Here is an 18535-nt window from a genome sequence, read left to right as displayed (position 1 = left end):
ATTTTTTTAATATCAATAGTTAGTTTTATTTTATTTTATTTTCATATTTTTTAAATCATGTATGATTTTTTGTAATAAAATTTTATATAATTTTTTGTTTTGATATTAAAATATATTTTATTTTTATTTTATAAGTATATTTTTTAAGAATATGATAAGAAAGAAAAATATTTTAAAAAAATAGTATAAATTAAAAATATATATTTTATATAAAAACTTTATAAAGTGCCAATAAAACTCTCCTAAGAAAATTCTATATATACTTCCTAAGAGTTTTTGTTTAGAGAATTATGAATGATTGAATTGATAGTGACTACAAAAACAATATCATATGCAGTTGTATCAATTGTGTGTGTAAATTTAAGTTCTAATACTAAGATCGTAAATTATTATATATAAAAATTTATCTTTTTAGAGCAACTCTAACGAGCCACTAAAAATGTATTATTGTTGTAATTAATGCTTCAAGTAGACAACAAATGGTGCACTATTTTGAAGCTTTTTTTAGAGTGCATATTTTTTTTTTAATATTTAATTAATATTTATATGTATTTATAATTATATTTATGAAATAAGAAATTTATTTTTAGAAAATTCTACAATGCACCTTTTTAAAAGTGATGTAAGAATGTATTTTTATTTGTTTCGGTACCTAACAAACTTTATAAATATTATATAAAATTTTAAAAAGATTTAAAAAAAAATTAACACGCCGAAAACAAATTTTTTTTTTTTAAAATAGTACACTGATATACTCTGCATGTTAAATTAAATTATATTAAATTGACTATTTTATCAACAGCTCTTAATTTAGCATTAGTTGTATCTAAACACAACTACCAAATGTTAAAAAAATAAATTGAGCACATGATTTTGAAGGGACATGATAAGGTGCTTTACTGGTTGGAAGCATGCTTAATGGAATATAATATGATATCTACATGGGCAAGTGACAGATTATAATGAGTATTCACTGACTGTATTGGCAATTTTAAAACAAAATTCTTTTAGAACTTTAAAATAATGATGATTATTTAATCAATTTGCATTTTGATTTGAAGCGTATCAAATTAGATTATGTAGGGCACTTGACTCAACTGCGTGTGTACGGCTAATTAATTACTTTCTATATCCAACTCATTCCATCGTGTCAGTGCTTATCTTACATTTTTTTATTAATACCATTTCCAAGAGAACATTAATATTTTTTAGGTACAAGCAAAAAGTTTCTTGCAACTAACGTTTTTATTAAGATAAAGAAAAAACGTTTTTATTAAGATAAATTAAATAGTCTATGAAAATGTCGGCTCTATATATTTTGTAAAAGAATATTGGACACCAGTAGTGCCTAGCACCCTTAAGACGTGTCGCATTACGATTAGCTAGCGATACTCCCTAAAAAATTATTATATTAAACTATATGAGACCCAATACAAAATTAAACTAATAACGATATTGACACGTAAGAGGGTGCTTGACACTATTAGTGCCTTTTAGCATTTCTCTTTGTAAAAGAGAGGAAACTTCATAGATATAACGATCAAATTAATTTTCAGAAACAAAATGACTGCCTTTTGACATGTACAGAGAAACCTGTTAGGTCATACGCGTAGTACTAATTTTGATTTTGTTAATAGAACAAACCTCACAAATGTTTCACCAAAATATAGTGTATACAACTGACCGATTTACATTTATTATTAAAAAGTCTTGAATAAAAAATACAAAATTGTAGTATAATACCGACCAAATCCCACCACCATGTGAATCAAGACAATAAACAAGAAAGTAGAAAATCAAATGCCAAAACATATTTAATAATCCTTTATTCCCGAGATTCTAAGTGAATATTCACCATAGTAATGTCTTTTTTTATTATTTTTTGAGAATTGTTAATTGGATTGTAAAAGAAGCAAGAAAGAATGAAATGTATTATATCTGTCTTTTGAGTCACATCAATGACACTATTTGTCAGAATTTATAATTTCCAAGCCCAAGTACAAAAATTCAAAATTAAAAAAGTTAATGAAAATCATAGACCATAATAAATAACGTAGTTTACTTTTATTATTATTAAACTTCGGGGGCATTAGGCTACACAACATGAAAGTAGCCCTTTTTCCTTTTTCTCATAAACAAACATAATTAAAGAACTACTAATTAGCACACCACCAACACAAATTATCCTATATTTACACACATTGGTAGTGCGTGTGTGTGCGATTCAAATGTGCTCCGTTGAGATAATGTGTCTAGGCTCCCACAATGGCCGCTTTGAGTCTCCTCTTCAATTCAGTCCTATTAAAAAAGAAAAAAAAAGAAAAAACAAGTGTTAAGATTATATTTAATACTAACCAAGTGGGCTAGAAGGGTTAAAGGATTTTCGCACCACCAAATGACCTAGCTAGGTGGGTCACTCTCTCAGATTCTTCGCCAATAAGTCTCAAAGAAGACTTGATTGAGTGAAGTGAATGGTCAAATTATATCTTCTTCCGATCCAATCCAATCCAACACGTCGGATAAGTGAAATGATCACCGCGTCATTTTAGTCCGAACTCCGGAGGGAGTTAATCCACACCGTTTTTTTCCCTAATGACTATTTCTCTATTAGGATAATGAAAAAGGAAAGCAAAATCCGAAAAAGAAAATTACCTCATGAGTTGCCTATCAAGAGAGGAAGCAGACAAGAGGCCCCTATTCTCTTCAGCCCTACGAAGGAGATAAGGCATCACCATATCAATAGGCCCAAACGGCATATACTTGCTCACTTGAAACCCTGCGTTTCGTAAACCAAACGACAACGACTCTGACATCCCATAAAGCTGCGCAAATTCAAGCCTATGATTCACTTTACCAATCCCCAAATCATGGGCTTTAACCGCGGCCAGTCTCCCTGTCGTTTAGCCAAAAAATAACACACATCAAAACAAAACTTTTACGCACGCCAAGTGTTTGATTAAAACTTTTCATGTTAATTTTTTTTTACCTGACTCAACATTATGGCTGGCAAGCACCAAAGCGCCGGACCCATTAGCGATATTTTCGAGCATGAAAGAAGCACAGTCGTTGTAACAGTCATGAGTGTCCTGAATAGTGTTGTGAATAGGAGATTCATAGCCTAAAGAAGAAGCAATTCTGGTCTCACTCGACATATAAGCTCCTCTCACAACTTTGAACCCCATTTGGATTCCCTTATCCTCGGCGGCATTTGCAGCCAGGAGCAACCTATCTTTTGCGTCCTTGAGATAAGCTTGGATGGTTCCATACACAATAGGGCTATTATTTTTGTTGTACTCGACCGCTGCAGCGTACGTTAAATAATCAATGATGGGCTGAACCGAAGTGTGCTCGGCATCGACCGAGAGAGGCACATTGGCCTCGGCACATGATTGACACAATTTGAGGAGTCTCTCGTAGCCTAATTGTAGGTCTCTCTCTTCTTCTGGGGTTAATGGTTCTGGCTTTTTAAGGGTATGGTACATTGGGCTATTGTCTGCGAAAATAGGCAAGCTGTCTAGCTTCCATGGGAGCTCAAATGAAGGGTCTTGGTGATGCCATCTAAGCAAGTCACTAGCTCGTTCCAACACACTCATGGGACAAATTGCCGTGATTTTAACAATAATGAAACTCGCCTGTTAAGATCAATCACAAAACCATAATCAAAAAAGGAAAAAATAAAATAAAAATACATTATAGGTCATTGTCACAAAAACCAAACCAAACTTCACGTGACTAAATCAAACAAAGATTGACGATATTTATATTGATAACTATTGGAAAAAGTCATGATAGCTTGTTTTGATTTGAATTTTAGGTTGCGTGAAATAAAAAATATTAATTAAACTAGTTTTAGCTGTGCCTACACATTACCTTAAAATTAAAGGTGTTATCTTAAACAGTCAAAGCCACCAATTTCCAATTTAAAATATTTTAAATATCATACCATATTGTTGGAGCTTTGATTTTATCGATTTAACTTTTATAATAAAGGCAGAACCCAACTTGTTTGTCAACTAAGTAGTAAGGCTAGTACGGATCGAACATCCTCGACAACTTGACACGGCTACTTACCTCGTAGCTGTAACAGGACTCTTACATATCCCAGGTGTGTACATGCATGGGTATGTATATGTATTTATATATATATAAACACAACAACAGCTGTGACTACTTTAATCAAGCTCATGAGGCCCACAAGCCACGTGGCAAAAAGCACAAATAACATATACGTGGTTCCACGTATTAAAAATTTATCTTTTATAATACCCTTTAATTTCTTACCTACTCATATAAACGGTAAGAGTCCCCACTTTTCTTTAACCGCGGTTAAACGGTAAAATATATATAATCCATTTATTTTTGTTTTCATTGGCCTAAAATATATTTACCTTTTTTGATTAAGACCACGTATGGTTATCGTTTTGATTTATATATTTTCATTCATATAAAAGAATATGAAAAATAAAGAAACTAAAAATAGTAACAACTCACAGAAGATGGAGGAAGAGACTTGGTTGATTCAACGGTTTGAAGAAAGCCATCAAGATTACGATCGCATGACTCGTTATCCGCAGCGTACTCCAACGCGTACACAAGCATACCTCTCAAACCAGCTTCTCGAAGCTTCAAGATCGTTTTGCCGGCGGCTGCGGTGTCTTCGCCGGCGCAAAAATGCTCGTAAAACGTGTGACGTATTGTCTCCATAACGATGTTCTTAACCAACTCCGTTTCCATAAGCTTCGATTTCATCACCCACATTCCCAAGTCCACCACCGGCTCGATAGCCGCGACGTGGAGATTCGCCGACGCTCTCAGCAGCCTCGTCGTGGGAATGGAAGAGAAAAGCTTCTCGGTGTTGTAAACGTCGAACACACCGGGGCTTCCAGTTTGGAATTCGTCGGCGACGGCGACGGCGGATGTCTCAGATTTCTCAGCGAAATTGAGCGGCGGAACGCCCGGAGCAGAGAAGGCCGAGGAAGAGGCCGCCGAGTTTAGAGGCCTTGAGAAGTAACGTAGGCTTTTCAGGAGATTTCCACGGGGAACACGGCTTGCCATAAACTCTCTTGTTCTTTCTTTCTAACTCTTTTTTCTCTTTCTCTTTTCTTCTAAGAGCTCTGTTTTTTTTCAAGGAAATAGTTTTGGAGTTTTTCTTTAATTGCTCTGCAAAAATTTCTGTTGTGAAGATCAATGGTAGGAATGGTGCATTATATAGAAAAATATTTCGTGATTTTTAAGTGGTATGGGTAGTTTTGTAATTTCCAAAAGTTCGGGAAAGTGTTTAAGTTGGCTTTATATTCTCTACGACTAAGGTGTACATAAATTATGTTGACCATTAGGGAGGATGGTGTTTGACTTTTTGACTTCAAATCAGATATTTTGATTGGTGAAGGTTTATAGTAGCGTTATATTGAGTAGCAGTAGATTATATCCCCCGTACCCCATTGGTTTCGTAATTGTTACTAAATGAAGGCAAGTGGAGGCAGTCTCATATTTTCACGCGCGGAATTTGTAAACGTGGGATGGCACGAAGATCCCGGTTGAGAATTGACGATGCAGCGTGTTCGTCGGGAGTGTTTGTAGTTCACGCGCGTATCAGAGAGTAAATATGTGTTGAGTAAATAGGTAGCTGTCAAATTTGTATACTTACGTGGATCCACGGAATCTTGATCAAGTCTTAAGATTCCATTAGCTGACGCCAGCTTTCCCACTCTTCTACGTGGTTCTAAAACTTATTACTTACCCCTTCTCGGTACTTACCCGTTCTCTCTTGTTTTTTTTAACTTACCCGTTCTTTTTTAACAAGTTAAAAAATAAAAAAAATTCTTTCAAAAAATAAAAGATAAAAGAAAATAATGAAGGTCTCTCTTAAATGTAATTCAAATTATTCTTAAAATAATAATAATAATAATAATGTAATTTAAATTTAAATACATATCTAAAAAAATATTTTATATTATTACTTTTTTTCACTTATCTAAAAAAAATAATTTTATAATTATAATAGATACAATTAATATTTCTATTATACATTATTATTATTATTATTATTATTATTATTATTATTATTATTATTATTATTATTTTACATTATTTAACCGATCCCAAAAGTAAAAGACCATTAATTACCAAACTCCCTTTCTTATCAAAAGCAAACAATAATAAAGTAGGAAAAAAATATGTTTTGCATTTAAATTTAAACCCTGTTTACTGAAAGATAACAATTTTTACGATTAAAAAAGAGAGATAAATATCATAATAATGAATGCAAAATTTTGTTTCCATTAAAATAATCCTATTTTTTTAAGAAAAAAAAAAAGATAAGAATTAAACAATTATGGAAGTTACTTTATTCAAATCACCCTTCGCTTCATAAAAATAAATAAAAATAATAATCTCAATAGTAATAAATAAATAAAATACTTTAACCATATTATAAAGAGGGAAAGATAACATAACCAATATGGAAATTTATTACTAAAGATCTAGAAAAATTCACAAATCTGGTAAATAATATTTTTAAAGAATACAATCCGACATTATTCAACTATATACTTTTTTTAGCTAATGTTACTATATGTATATGTACTATTATTCAACTACTTTTTTTTAGCTAATGATATTTTCATAATTTAGGAAAGTTTGTATTTGTTGTGTACGGGTAAAGACAAATATTATTAATGAATATTATACACGTATATATGTATTAGATGGATAGATATTATATTAATGTTTGGCGGTGGTAATAATAATAAATTGTTGTTGGGTGTGTGTGAATGTATGATGACGAGGCTCATCTCAATATATATGGATCGAAGGTTAAGGTGCACCTTCAATTTTTGGTGGATCGTGTTTTGTAATAGGTACTAGTAAATTTGCGAATTTTAAGGTAATTATTAAAATCAGTCTTGTAAAATTGTTCAAAAAAATTCAGTCTAATAAAAAGCATCTACCTAATTAGTTAAAGTGATCACTCTCATACTCAATATTAATTCCTAATTAAATAATTATACTCTTCTCTCTTCAAATTATTAATCATCTTAATTATTAGAGCCAACTATATAATGATCGCTATATATATGCTGTCAATTCTTATCCCAAAAACACACACGCACTTGTGTGATGATATGAAATGATGGTTATATGTACAGCAATTGGATTGGATAATGGATTGTATGTAGTTTAATTTTTAGTGGTGCACAAAGTGTAACAAGTAATTGTTACAACTTGCTCAATTAATTGAAGGGTCCATTTATTTATTTTATTATTCAGTTCTCCCGAAGAATTTGGAAAGTGTAAGGCTAATTAATAGTGTTTCCTCTCATTGGTTTGTCTATATTTTGAAAGTTGAAATGCATTAATCAACTCATAAATGGAGTATCTTCTTTGATTCGTTTCCACTTTTTAGATTCCATGCATGACTTTAAAATTTGATATTAAATATTATACAATTACGACACAATTGAAGAAAACACTATATTCTCTCATAAAAAAACACTATACATTATAATTAATTAACTGAATTAGATATCAGTTAAGTCCCGATAGATTTTTATTATTAATATTATTTTTTAAAAAAACAAATCACGATAACTAAATGTGGGATTGTGCTTTTAATTAGATTATGGGTAAAAATAACATGGAATGGATGGATGGATATGCAACTTTTGAGGAAATGTACTAAAATCGATCTATTATTTAATTTGAATTATAATGTAATTGATAGGGAGATAGTTTATGTTGGAGAGAGATGAACACATATACATGGGCTATATATATATGGCCATAAAAACAGGATCATAATGTACAAAGCAAGACAAACTTTGTGGTGGGTGGCCAGTTGCTATATAATATATATATATATATATATATATATATATATATACAATAATTTGCTCATCATACTAACTCATGCAATACTACAGCAAAAAGAGTACTTAGTCATTTTCTTAAGTTAGAAAGGATATCAATATATATTGCAATTGTTCGCAATCAATGTCTATGAAAAGAAAAGTAAATTAACACTCTTTAAAAACAAAACTATTATATAATTAGGAGTGCTAACAAAGATTTAGAGCCTAGCCTTTGGGTGTGTTTTTAGAATAGAATAAAATATTTTTTTGTCATTTTAAAAATTGAATAGTGTTTGGCTCATATTTCTTAAAACTATTTTTAGATTTTTTTTATTGAAAAAAATATCAATATTCTATACCATACCACGATATAAACCTAATCCACTTTAAACCAGACTTTAAATTCAGACTCGGACCTCGTACCTGAACCCCGACCCTGGACAGAACCTGTGTCTGTGGTTTGGGATCGAGGATTCGGAGTCCAGATCAGGGTATATGAGCAAAATTAAAAAAAAAATATGTTCAAAAATAAAATAAAAAAATAACATTTTGATGTTATTTGTTTTCACTTAATTCAGTTTATAGAAATCTCTGTTTTTAAAAAATTTAGCTAAACACATCGTCTAGTTTTTAAAAGTTTTTTTTATTTTTTTATTTTCTGTTTTAAAAATTAAAAACAATTTTTAGTTATAAAGTCAAATAATATCCCTTAGCATCCATTTATAAAATTTATATATAATATGTAATTATATGCTTAGAAAAATAATTAAAAGTTATTTTTTAATTAATTTAAAAGCATTTTTGGGAGAAACTAGTTTTTTTCTTTTTTTTGAAATCAAAATCAAGTTACAGCTTACAAAGGATTAGGCATGTCTCGCTCAATAGCAAGACTTGCACAAGGGGGAGAAACTAGTTTATTCCTATATAATTTATATATAATTCTTAATTTATTAATATATTTTTTTTATTGATATCTAAATAGTTGGAAATAAACTTTTCATTTAGAAAAGATTTTTATATAAAGAGAAAAAAGATAAACTCTTACTTATCTCATACATGTAAAAAAAACAATAAAAGTTTAATTAAAAAAAACATAATCTTCTTATTAATTTTTATCTTTCGTTTTTTTATTTTTACTAAGTTTAATTTTGAAGGGTTTAAATCCTGAGAAAAGAGACGTAACAATTTAATTGTTTAATAGTAATTCTTCGAAATTACTATTTTATTGTGAAGATACATTATGCCTTATAAGTAGCCTAGGCTGCATGGAAATAGCTGAGAAGGACATAAGCAAAAAGAATTTGGTTTTGCCTTTAATTTGCTTGGGAAAAACTAGCTTATTACTAAGTCATTTTGTGAGCATCAAGTGAAATGTGTATAGTGTATGTATACGTATTTTATTAAATATATGGGTGGAAAAGTAAGGTCTTCTTATTCTAAGTCAATAGCAAGGTGATCCTTTGTTAGTGAAACTCTGAAACAAACCAATAATCATAGCTTTTGTTGTATATTGATTTTAGAGTAGAAAAAGCGGCTCTTGTGATGAATATTCAATATTCTGTCTCTGTTATTAATATAGATTGGTGTTTGGAAATTGCCAACTACTTTTCTCATGCTAACCTTATTATTTATTGTGCAAGTTGAACATTATAAAGCAGCTGTCATTAATATATGTCATCAATAGAAAGGTATGAGTACATCTTTCCCTAAGGTCTACTCAACTTTAGTGAAGTTTTCATTTGGACTGATTTTGAGAAAAATAGAAATTATTTAAAAGTTAATTTTTTTATTGCTTTGGGGTTATGAATTTTTTTATATTTTTTATATTTCTATGATTTTTTTATACAATATTTTTGTAATAAAAGTTAAGAATACCATATTTTAAGTTTTTGTATTTTTTTTTATATCACATTTAATACACTTAAAAAATATTAAAAATATTTTAAAAAAGATATTTACAAAAAAATATGAAAAAATAAATAGAAGTTTTATAATATATATAGGATGTAAAGTTGATGTCACTAAATATGACATTTTATAAATAAACTAACTAAATATAAGAGTATTTAAATAGAAAATGCTATAAAAAAATATTAAAAAAGATAATTAATTTTTCAAAATAGGATCACGCTTTCTCCAGCCACACAAATTTTTTTTATCTCGTGCGATTCAAATTGCTTAGTTTCTCATGCGATCAAAATCAATTACCAAAGATTATTTATTAAAAAACTGATTTTTTTATTACAAAATTGGTTTCTTCATCAAATTTTTTGATCTTATAAAATAAAAAAATAATATGACAAATATATAATAAAAATAAAAGGCAAAACACTAATTTTGTTGAGTAGCTTTGACAGTTGGAGAAGAAATTTCCCTCCCCTTGAAAACTACCAGCCTCTAGGCTAGCTAACCTAGCACTTCAAGCCAGTTCATCCACTACTGGAGAAATCAAACAACACTTAATAAAATAAAACTTACAATTGTTCAACAAATTATCTAAGTCTAACACAACAAGAGAGATACGGTAGCACCCCCAAATCAGGAGCACATTTTAGCTTTGAGAAAGCCAACACAACAACTTGACAATTAAAGAAAATGGAAACATCATCCCAAGAATTCCTTTGAGTTCAAGAGAGAGCAAGGTAGATGGCTTGCACTTCGCCTTCCAAAGCTGAAGCAGTTGCGATGCATTGAGTGATGTAATTAAGCCGAAGAGTGATCTTCATTGTTGGTAAACCATGAAGCATCAGTAATCAAGGAGTACTTCGTTGGTTCTTTCTTGGTGTTATCAATTCCCTCCCTTAAGCAATGAGTTTGGCAGCCATGATCAACGTCCAAGGAGTACTCCTTGAACATAACTACAATATGATTCTTACAGAGAGCCCAGATAGGGGGTCTGCCCTTAATCCTGGTACTATTTATCTGTTTCCAAATCTCCCAAGTAACACAACCAAAATACAAGATGAGTGAATACACCTTGATCTCGTTAAGATTAAAGACAAGGCCTTCTAAGAACTGGATTAAGTTGTCGTCTGGAATTTTATCAATCCGAAGTGGGATATCGCAGGAAAACTAAACAGCCTTAGCAAAAGCAGTCCCTGAATAAGTGCATACTATTTTCTTTCCCACCCCGCAGAGGAGACACTCCTTCTCTTGGTTATTATGATGCTATATTATTATAATTTAATCTAGTATCAGATCTTGCTGGTGTGTTTTTTTTTTTTGGGTGACTTACGGTTAGAGACAAGATCCCAGTTATAATGCTAGCTAGTTTTGGTAGCAAGAGCAAAAAAATCACTATTAAAGTATAACATGTTAGCAGAAAGTTTATTAAGGCTCTTAGGTAGATGACCAATCTGTCTACATAAAAATAAAAAATAACAAGGATTATTATATTAATGAATGATAATATTTGATTTGAAATTGAACTAAAATTTTCAATTGTAATAAGTTCTTACAAATGAGAAGAAGTTGAAAGAAACTTTTGAATTCTCAATTGATAGAGGTTTGATAAATTGGAAAATGGTTTTTGAAGACTCATACGGTGTTGTTGTAGGTACTTGTGTTACTTTTGAAGACTTAGTTGCTACACTTGATTGAGAAAGTAATTTTTGTAGAGTACTCATTGATTAGTTGAGATGATTTCTCTTTCTTTCTTAAAAAAAACTTTGTCCTATGTCTCAGTGTTGTTAGAATCAATTTTTTTTAATTGGAACCGATTTTTGAATTATTGTTTGTTATTCATTTTTATTCATTATATTGTGGAACTGGTTCTATTTCAATTTTATCATTATATTTGGAACCTATTCCCTCTTATTTTTTAATTATAACTGGTTTATGAGCTATTGTGTGTTATTTGTTTTTAGTCATTTTTTTTTTTTGAACTAATTATATTTTAATTTATATCTCATCTGGTTTTTTATTTAGTCATTTCAAAAAATAATTCTTTAATTATCTATTTCAAAAACAGATTTTTGATTTAATTAATTCAAGGAACTGATTTTTAATTTAATTATTTCGAGAACCAATTTTTGATTTAGTTAATTCAAGGAACCAGTTTTTGATTTACTTTTATTTAACTGGTTTTTGTGTGTCAGTTTTTATCTTGATTTTTTTATATTTTTATAAAATACCCTAAAAGTATGGGAAAAAAATGTAAAATTTTTACAAAAATAATAATTTATGTAATTTTTCCTTCAAAAAATTATGCCATAAAAAAACATAAATTCAATTTTTTTAAGTGTAAATTCTACTTTCATTTACTAAAATAAAAACAATTTTAAATTCTGAAATACGAGTGCCAGAGTAAAGCAGTCAAGTGGCGAAGTGTATCGACCACAGACCTTATTCCTCTTTGATTAAACGAATAAAGCTCTTTCAGCCAAAAAAAAAAAAAAAAGATTAATAAAGCTTGAACAATCCGCCATTGAAGCTTTTTGAAGGTAAACATGTCAGCCTCTAAAAATGAAAACTTGTCTTTCCATTTCATCGATTAAAGCTTTTCAGTGCTGCGCTGCTCGGTTTAAGTTTCTTTCATTTTCTTTTTGTGTTGATCCCTTTGTCTTTGGTTTTAGTTTAATTCCAGGTCTGAACCATTTGGAGTTTCGTTAATCCGAAAGATAGCTGCTTTGAGTTTTAAAATTACATACTTTTTCGTATATTTTAGTTCTTATCATCCAAATTGTGATCTTAATATTAATATTTGGTCTCATTGAATTGCTTATCTTTTCAACCTTGTTGCAGAATTTGGATTGTTCTGATTGGCTCTACTCTTCAAACTGAAAAAACCATAGTTGCTTTCAACACAGAGAAGGTCAATAAACCCTATTGATAACCATGAGTAATCAACAACAGGTAAAGAAAAGAGTGGCATTTGTGCTGATTGATGGGCTGGGGGATGTGTCATTACCAAGGTTGGGGTTGAAGACTCCTCTTCAAGCAGCAAAAATACCCAATCTGGATGCTATTGCGTCAGCTGGAGTTAATGGTCTAATGGACCCTGTGGAAGTGGGGTTGGGTTGTGGGAGTGACACAGCTCACCTCTCTCTTTTGGGATATGATCCAAGAGTATATTACCGAGGTAGAGGTGCATTTGAATCTATGGGTGCTGGATTGGCAATGTCACCGGGTGATATTGCATTTAAGGTTTGTATATATAAATGTATATGTGAAGAGTTTGCTTATTGTAATTCTATATTAATTATCATGTTTTTAGTAGAAAAAAGGCTTTTAGTTTATACTTATGCTGATTATGCAAGATTTAATATGTTGGGCATTTTGAATTTTTCATTTGTTATTAGTGTGTTCAACATAGTACTCATGGGCAACTTTTGATCTGCAGTCTAATTTTGCAACTTTGGATGAAGAAACTGGAGTTGTTATTAGTAGAAGAGCGGACAGGCATTTTGAAGAAGAAGGTCCCATACTCTGTGCCGGGCTTGATGGGATGAAACTACCATCATTTCCTCAGTATGAAGTAAGAGTCAGGTGCAATGTTTATTACTGCTATAAATTTTCTTTGAAATTGATTTTGCTTCCTTTTAAGTTGGTAATTAAGGCTTTTGTTCACAGCAATCTCCTTTTGTTTTTGAGCATACGCTATACTTTTTTGTATTTTTTTTTAGTGATTGCAAAGAACTAGCTTCACTAACTCTACTCAAACTTTGTAGTGTGTGTCACACTGCAATAACAAGTTGTAGCGATCCTTAAGTTTTCACTTAAACTTGCACTTCTAACATACGTATTACATGGAGCAAAACTGATATATAATAATTTCTTACAGGTATGCTACAGAACATAGGTGTGGAGTGGTCGTAAAAGGACCAAAATTAAGTGGAAACATATCTGGAACAGACCCATTAAAAGACAACCGCTTGCTTTTGAAAGCTGAAGCTCTTGATGACACCGATGAAGCACGACATACAGCCAATGTTGTTAACGAGCTATCCAAGGAAATATCACGGATTCTAATAGCTCATCCATTGAATGAAAAACGGGCCTCAGAAGGCAAGAACATAGCCAACATTGTACTTTTGAGAGGATGTGGAATTCGGATTGAGGTTTGTTGTCTCAAAACTTGTAATTGAATTATGCCCTACTGATGTTAATAGAGAATCGGTCTTGTAGGAATCGTCATCCTTTGGAAAGTTTTATAAACTTGTACTTTGTTTTTAAAATTCTAAATCCTGGTAAAATATTTCATGTTGCAGGTTCCTTCATTTGAACAGAAACATGGGTTATGGCCATGCATGGTGGCTCCCACAAAAATTATTGCTGGTCTGGGCTTATCTCTTGGCATTGATATTTTGGAAGCTCCTGGAGCAACTGGAGACTACCGAACACTTCTAACGTCTAAAGCAAGTGCAATAGCTAAGGCACTTGCTGCGCCTTTGCAGTCATGTCCAAATGTTTTTGTTCCAGGAGCGGATGAGCACAAACCAGGCCGTCCAGATGGTTATGATTTTGGGTTTCTTCATATAAAGGTATCCTATACTGTTCTACTTCTTGCTTCTTGTTTTCTACTTGCATTTTACTTAACCCATAACATGGTAGTTTGTATTTAATTTACTAGAATGAATTTTGAGTACGTTAATAGTATGTCGATTTGCTGAAACTGTTAACATTTTTTTTTTAATATTGTAGGCAATAGATGATGCAGGACATGATAAGGCAAGTCTTTTCAAAGTCAAAGGATTGGAAGCTGTAGATCGAGCTATAGGACAGCTAGCCAAGTTCCTGTGGGAGGCTGAATCAACTGGGGAATTTCAGTACTCCTTGTGTGTCACTGGAGACCATTCTACCCCAGTTGAATATGGAGACCACAGTTTTGAGCCAGTACCATTCGCATTATGCCGATTGAAAGATTTTGTTGGTGCAGTTGGATTAGAATCCATCTTAGGAACTTCTACTGATCCATTCCCACTTCCAACCATTGATGAAGGAGAAGACCTTGCAGACAACGTAGCAGCGGAACAAGAGGAGGCAAAAGGACCATTGCAAGCTTTTGCTGGTGATTCAGTTTATGAGCTGAATGAGATTGCTGCTGCAAGAGGATGTCTTGGGCGTTTTCCTGGTGGTGAGATGATGGGAGTTATAAAGCGATTTCTTAAGCTAGATGCATAAACCACTTTGACCAAAACCTCAGTGAATTATGAGTGGAATCAATTCACCATTAAAGGTTACCCAAATAAGTTTTCTCTTAGCTTGAATTTTCTGACTAATAATGTCCTTTAACGAAGGTTTGAGAGTTTTCTCTATTTATTGTTCAAGTAATAATATGATAAGTTGATGCAACTTTTTTTCTTTTTCTTTTCCCTTCATAATTTTTTATTGTTGTTTTAACTTTTGCTATTGGAAACCTGCATTATCGGCTGAACCAGAAATTAACTCCGAAAAGGGTAAATAATAATAAAATAAAATGAAAAAAGAAAACATTGTATATTTCCTTTCAGAGGGGCTAGACTAACAAGGGTCTAATGTATCATTCTTTCTGATAGGCTGAATATGCCTGATGGTGCTTTCAATAATGCATTTCAGTTATGTCACAAAAGGAGGTTGCTTTATCTATTTGAAATTAAAAATAGAGAAGAAAACAGACAAAACTCTCCGTGCTACCAACTTTTGATATTTGTATTGTTTTCCCTTGTCACATTTGCTTTATTTCTCATTATGCAAAATAATATATTCCTAAATAAGGTTATGAATGATTTCTATACCGTGTGTATGAGATTTCTCTGGAAATTGTAATGTGTTTAGCAAAACAATATTGTTTAAACATATTACAAAAAGAAAGTGGTAAAGATCAACAAAAGCAAGGTAGTCTTTCTTTTTCTTTTCCCCTATCTACTTTAACTTTATTAAATGAACACCATTCTAGCCTCTTGAAAATATATTTCTCTTATGAAAAGCAGTAGTGTTACACGTACATGGTACAACAAACTCCACTTTCCTTTCTTAACTCACAAGGAAAAATAAGCTTATAAACTTCAGAGACAGAAGAAGAGTAAAGAAGATCAACTATGTATGTAACTAGGCCTCTTTCCATGTACAGGAAATCTCCAAGCACCCTTGAGATGAAACCGCCTGATGGACCATATTCAGGCTTTCTGGTTATTACAGATGAAGAAGCTGATTCACAGGACATGCTGTGTTGGGGTCAATGGGGTCTGTGTGGTATATGCAAGCGTAAGAGTGTCAAGAAGCTTCCCTTTCCACAGGATAAGATTTTGTCGATTGTTTATACATCTGAGTATCATGAAACAACAACCACCAACGTCTGGTTCATCCCAGTTCCAGATCAACCTCTCTCCTCCAACTGCTACTATGTTATCAGAGCAAAAGGCAGACATAAAGGGTAAGTCCATTTCTTTTCCTTCGGGTTTTTTTTCCCTCTTTGTTTGCCGTAGCTTATCCTTATATATGGATTTCCAGAGAAGAAAAGAGTATATACCCTTTTGAAATATGCTCTCAATTTTCTCAGCCAAGTCACCCCAAGACATAACCAGACAAGACAAGATTATTCATTTTCAACCAAACTTTTTGTACATAATTCTCAAACAAATAGCTTAGAGTTGTTTTCTTCTTCTGATCTTACAGAAAAGCATGCACGTGTTCAAGAGAGGGAGACATAATAAACTGTTGCTTTAGAGATGTCTTAAGGGACAAAAAGCCAAAGCCTTTAAACTTTAAAAATGTATACCAACAAGTAAAGATCTACCACCATCATGGTGGAGGTTTTTTCGCCAAGTCAGTAGCTCCAGATGGTGTTCCTCCAAAGTTCCTAAGAACAAAAGGTTGGACAGTTCATAGCTCAAGCTTAAACCGTTTACGGCTAAGCGAAGCTCTGGGCTTGGAAACCTCTCTTCGGGCTCAACTTCCCAACTTCAAGTTCCCCATCTTCAACTTCCACTCATCCCCTGTGGTGGTTGGAAAATGGCACTGTCCATTCCCTTTTGTCAGAGATAAAACAAGTAGTCCAAAAAGCCAGATGAAAAAATCAATCTTTTACACTTTGACCCTTGAGCAATGGTGGGAAGAGATATTCTCATGTGGGAATGTTGACCGCAACAACAACAACAATAATAATAACCAAGGGAATTCAGTGACTGTAGATGTTTATGTCCAAAGGGAGGTGTATTTGGTGGCTGGAATGGAAGCTGTGAGGGATGACAGAAGTGGTCATGGTGGGTTTTCTTGGTTCAAAGTGTATAACCCAAATGGAAGAAGAGGGGTGGTGTTGAGTGTGGGAGTGAGTTCGGCCATTGCTGAACATATGAGGTGGGTTTTGGATGCAGGTGGTTGGGTTAGTGGAGATGAAAGAGAAGTGAAGGTGGAGAGAGTTGAGGAGAATACTAATGGAAATAACAGGTGGAGGAAGTTTGGGTGTTATGTGTTGGTAGAGAGCTTTTCTTTGAGAAGATTGGATGGAAGTTTGGTGCTCAAATGTTCCTTTAGGCACACCCAAAGGATTCAATGCAAATGGGAATAACATATCAATGGTTTTAGATGTATAGATAGTTTATATAAGATCCCTTTTATGCGTGTAATAATACTTAAATACAACGTTAATACAATGTAAACAAAGACGCTCACAATGAATTGATGTTAGAACGAGTGAGTGTATGGTTAAGGAAGTAGGAATAGGTGAGTGTGTGGTAAGGTGCATGGGCTTCTATCTCAAATGTCCTTTTAGGCACATCCAAAGAATTACAATGTAAACAAAGACGCTCACAATGAATTGATGTTAGAATGCGAAAATGTATGGTTAAGGAAGTAGGAATAGGTGAGTTTGTAGTAAGGTGCATGAGATTCCACCTTAAAACCAATTAGCAATGAGAGGATTGACCCATGCATCTTATGTATTGGTTTATAGTTTTCACATATTATCAATGTGAGACTCTTTAATATTTCCCCTCAAAATAGTGGTTATTTTTTTGGGTAAATACCATTTTGGACCCTGTGTTTTGTAAAAGTTACAGATTGGACCCTGTGTTTTGTTAAATAACAAAATGGACCATGTATTTTCTAAAATAGTAAAAATAGGACTCTGAGCTTAATTTTTGACAACTTTTTTTTAATACAACCAACTTGAAGACAATGCTTAATACGAACAGATACAAAAAATGTAAACAGTTTTGTCATAGTACTTTTAGATCGGATTATAATTAAACTTTATTTTGATAAAAAATTAATTTAGGGTCCTATTTGTACTATTTTAGAAAATACAGGGTCCATTTTGTCATTTAACAAAACACAGGGTCCAATTGGTAACTTTTGTAAAATAGAGGGTCCAAAATGGTATTTAACCTATTTTTTTTTTTTTTTTCTCACCAATCTTGCACAGCTGGATCACAAGTGGCACTTTTAGCTCACTATCTCCGAATTACAAATAATTCTCTTTGGCTCGTTTTTTTGGATTGATTGTTGGATTTGGATCAGATACTTGTTAGAGTTTTCTTTGCATGAGGTTCCATTTGCACAGCTTGATCACAAGTAGTTTTTTTAAAACGTCTTTTTAGACTGATATAATGATATTTGAATTTAGATAGATAAGTGTATGATAAGGTGAATAGAATTTTATTTTGAAACTAATTGATAATGAGAACAACACGTGTATTTTATGCATAGTATTTAGTTTTCATTGAATTTGACTCCCACTTAATAATTTGAATTCCCACTTGAACAAA

General features: G+C 32.1%; 3 protein-coding genes across 8 annotated transcripts; 2 read left to right on the top strand and 1 right to left on the bottom strand.

Annotated features, from left to right (window-relative positions):
* Positions 1–2042: 2042 nt before the first annotated feature.
* LOC115701162 (proline dehydrogenase 2, mitochondrial) lies at positions 2043–5198 on the bottom strand. Of its 3 annotated transcripts, none has more exons than XM_061101987.1 (4): positions 4492–5198; positions 2987–3632; positions 2653–2893; positions 2043–2596 (listed from the first exon to the last, which is right to left on the bottom strand). In XM_061101987.1, exons 1-4 carry the CDS (start codon positions 5053–5055, stop codon positions 2590–2592), a joined length of 1458 nt encoding a protein of 485 aa, XP_060957970.1. In that variant the 5' UTR covers positions 5056–5198; the 3' UTR covers positions 2043–2589. The 3 variants fall into 3 exon arrangements, with proteins under 3 accessions (XP_060957970.1, XP_060957969.1, XP_030484731.1); XM_061101986.1 differs by having other exon boundaries at positions 2043–2589; XM_030628871.2 differs by having other exon boundaries at positions 2043–2298; positions 4492–5197.
* A 6908-nt stretch (positions 5199–12106) lies between these two features.
* On the top strand, positions 12107–15143 carry LOC115700581 (uncharacterized). Of its 3 annotated transcripts, none has more exons than XM_030628167.2 (6): positions 12107–12292; positions 12594–12995; positions 13192–13337; positions 13633–13909; positions 14060–14332; positions 14493–15143. In XM_030628167.2, exons 2-6 carry the CDS (start codon positions 12687–12689, stop codon positions 14970–14972), a joined length of 1485 nt encoding a protein of 494 aa, XP_030484027.2. In that variant the 5' UTR covers positions 12107–12292; positions 12594–12686; the 3' UTR covers positions 14973–15143. The 3 variants fall into 3 exon arrangements, with proteins under 3 accessions (XP_030484027.2, XP_030484028.2, XP_030484029.2); XM_030628168.2 differs by having other exon boundaries at positions 12124–12370; XM_030628169.2 differs by having other exon boundaries at positions 12284–12435.
* A 146-nt stretch (positions 15144–15289) lies between these two features.
* On the top strand, positions 15290–17784 carry LOC115700582 (uncharacterized). Of its 2 annotated transcripts, XM_030628172.2 has the most exons (3): positions 15290–15665; positions 15901–16203; positions 16446–17784. In XM_030628172.2, exons 2-3 carry the CDS (start codon positions 15923–15925, stop codon positions 17335–17337), a joined length of 1173 nt encoding a protein of 390 aa, XP_030484032.2. In that variant the 5' UTR covers positions 15290–15665; positions 15901–15922; the 3' UTR covers positions 17338–17784. The 2 variants fall into 2 exon arrangements, with proteins under 2 accessions (XP_030484032.2, XP_030484031.2); XM_030628171.2 differs by lacking the exon at positions 15290–15665 and having other exon boundaries at positions 15677–16203.
* The last annotated feature ends 751 nt before the right edge of the window (positions 17785–18535 follow it).

This window comes from Cannabis sativa, chromosome 8 (genome assembly GCF_029168945.1).
Source record: "Cannabis sativa cultivar Pink pepper isolate KNU-18-1 chromosome 8, ASM2916894v1, whole genome shotgun sequence".
In the NCBI taxonomy this organism is placed as follows: domain Eukaryota; kingdom Viridiplantae; phylum Streptophyta; class Magnoliopsida; order Rosales; family Cannabaceae; genus Cannabis; species Cannabis sativa.
This window is presented reverse-complemented; position numbering and strand designations above follow the sequence as displayed.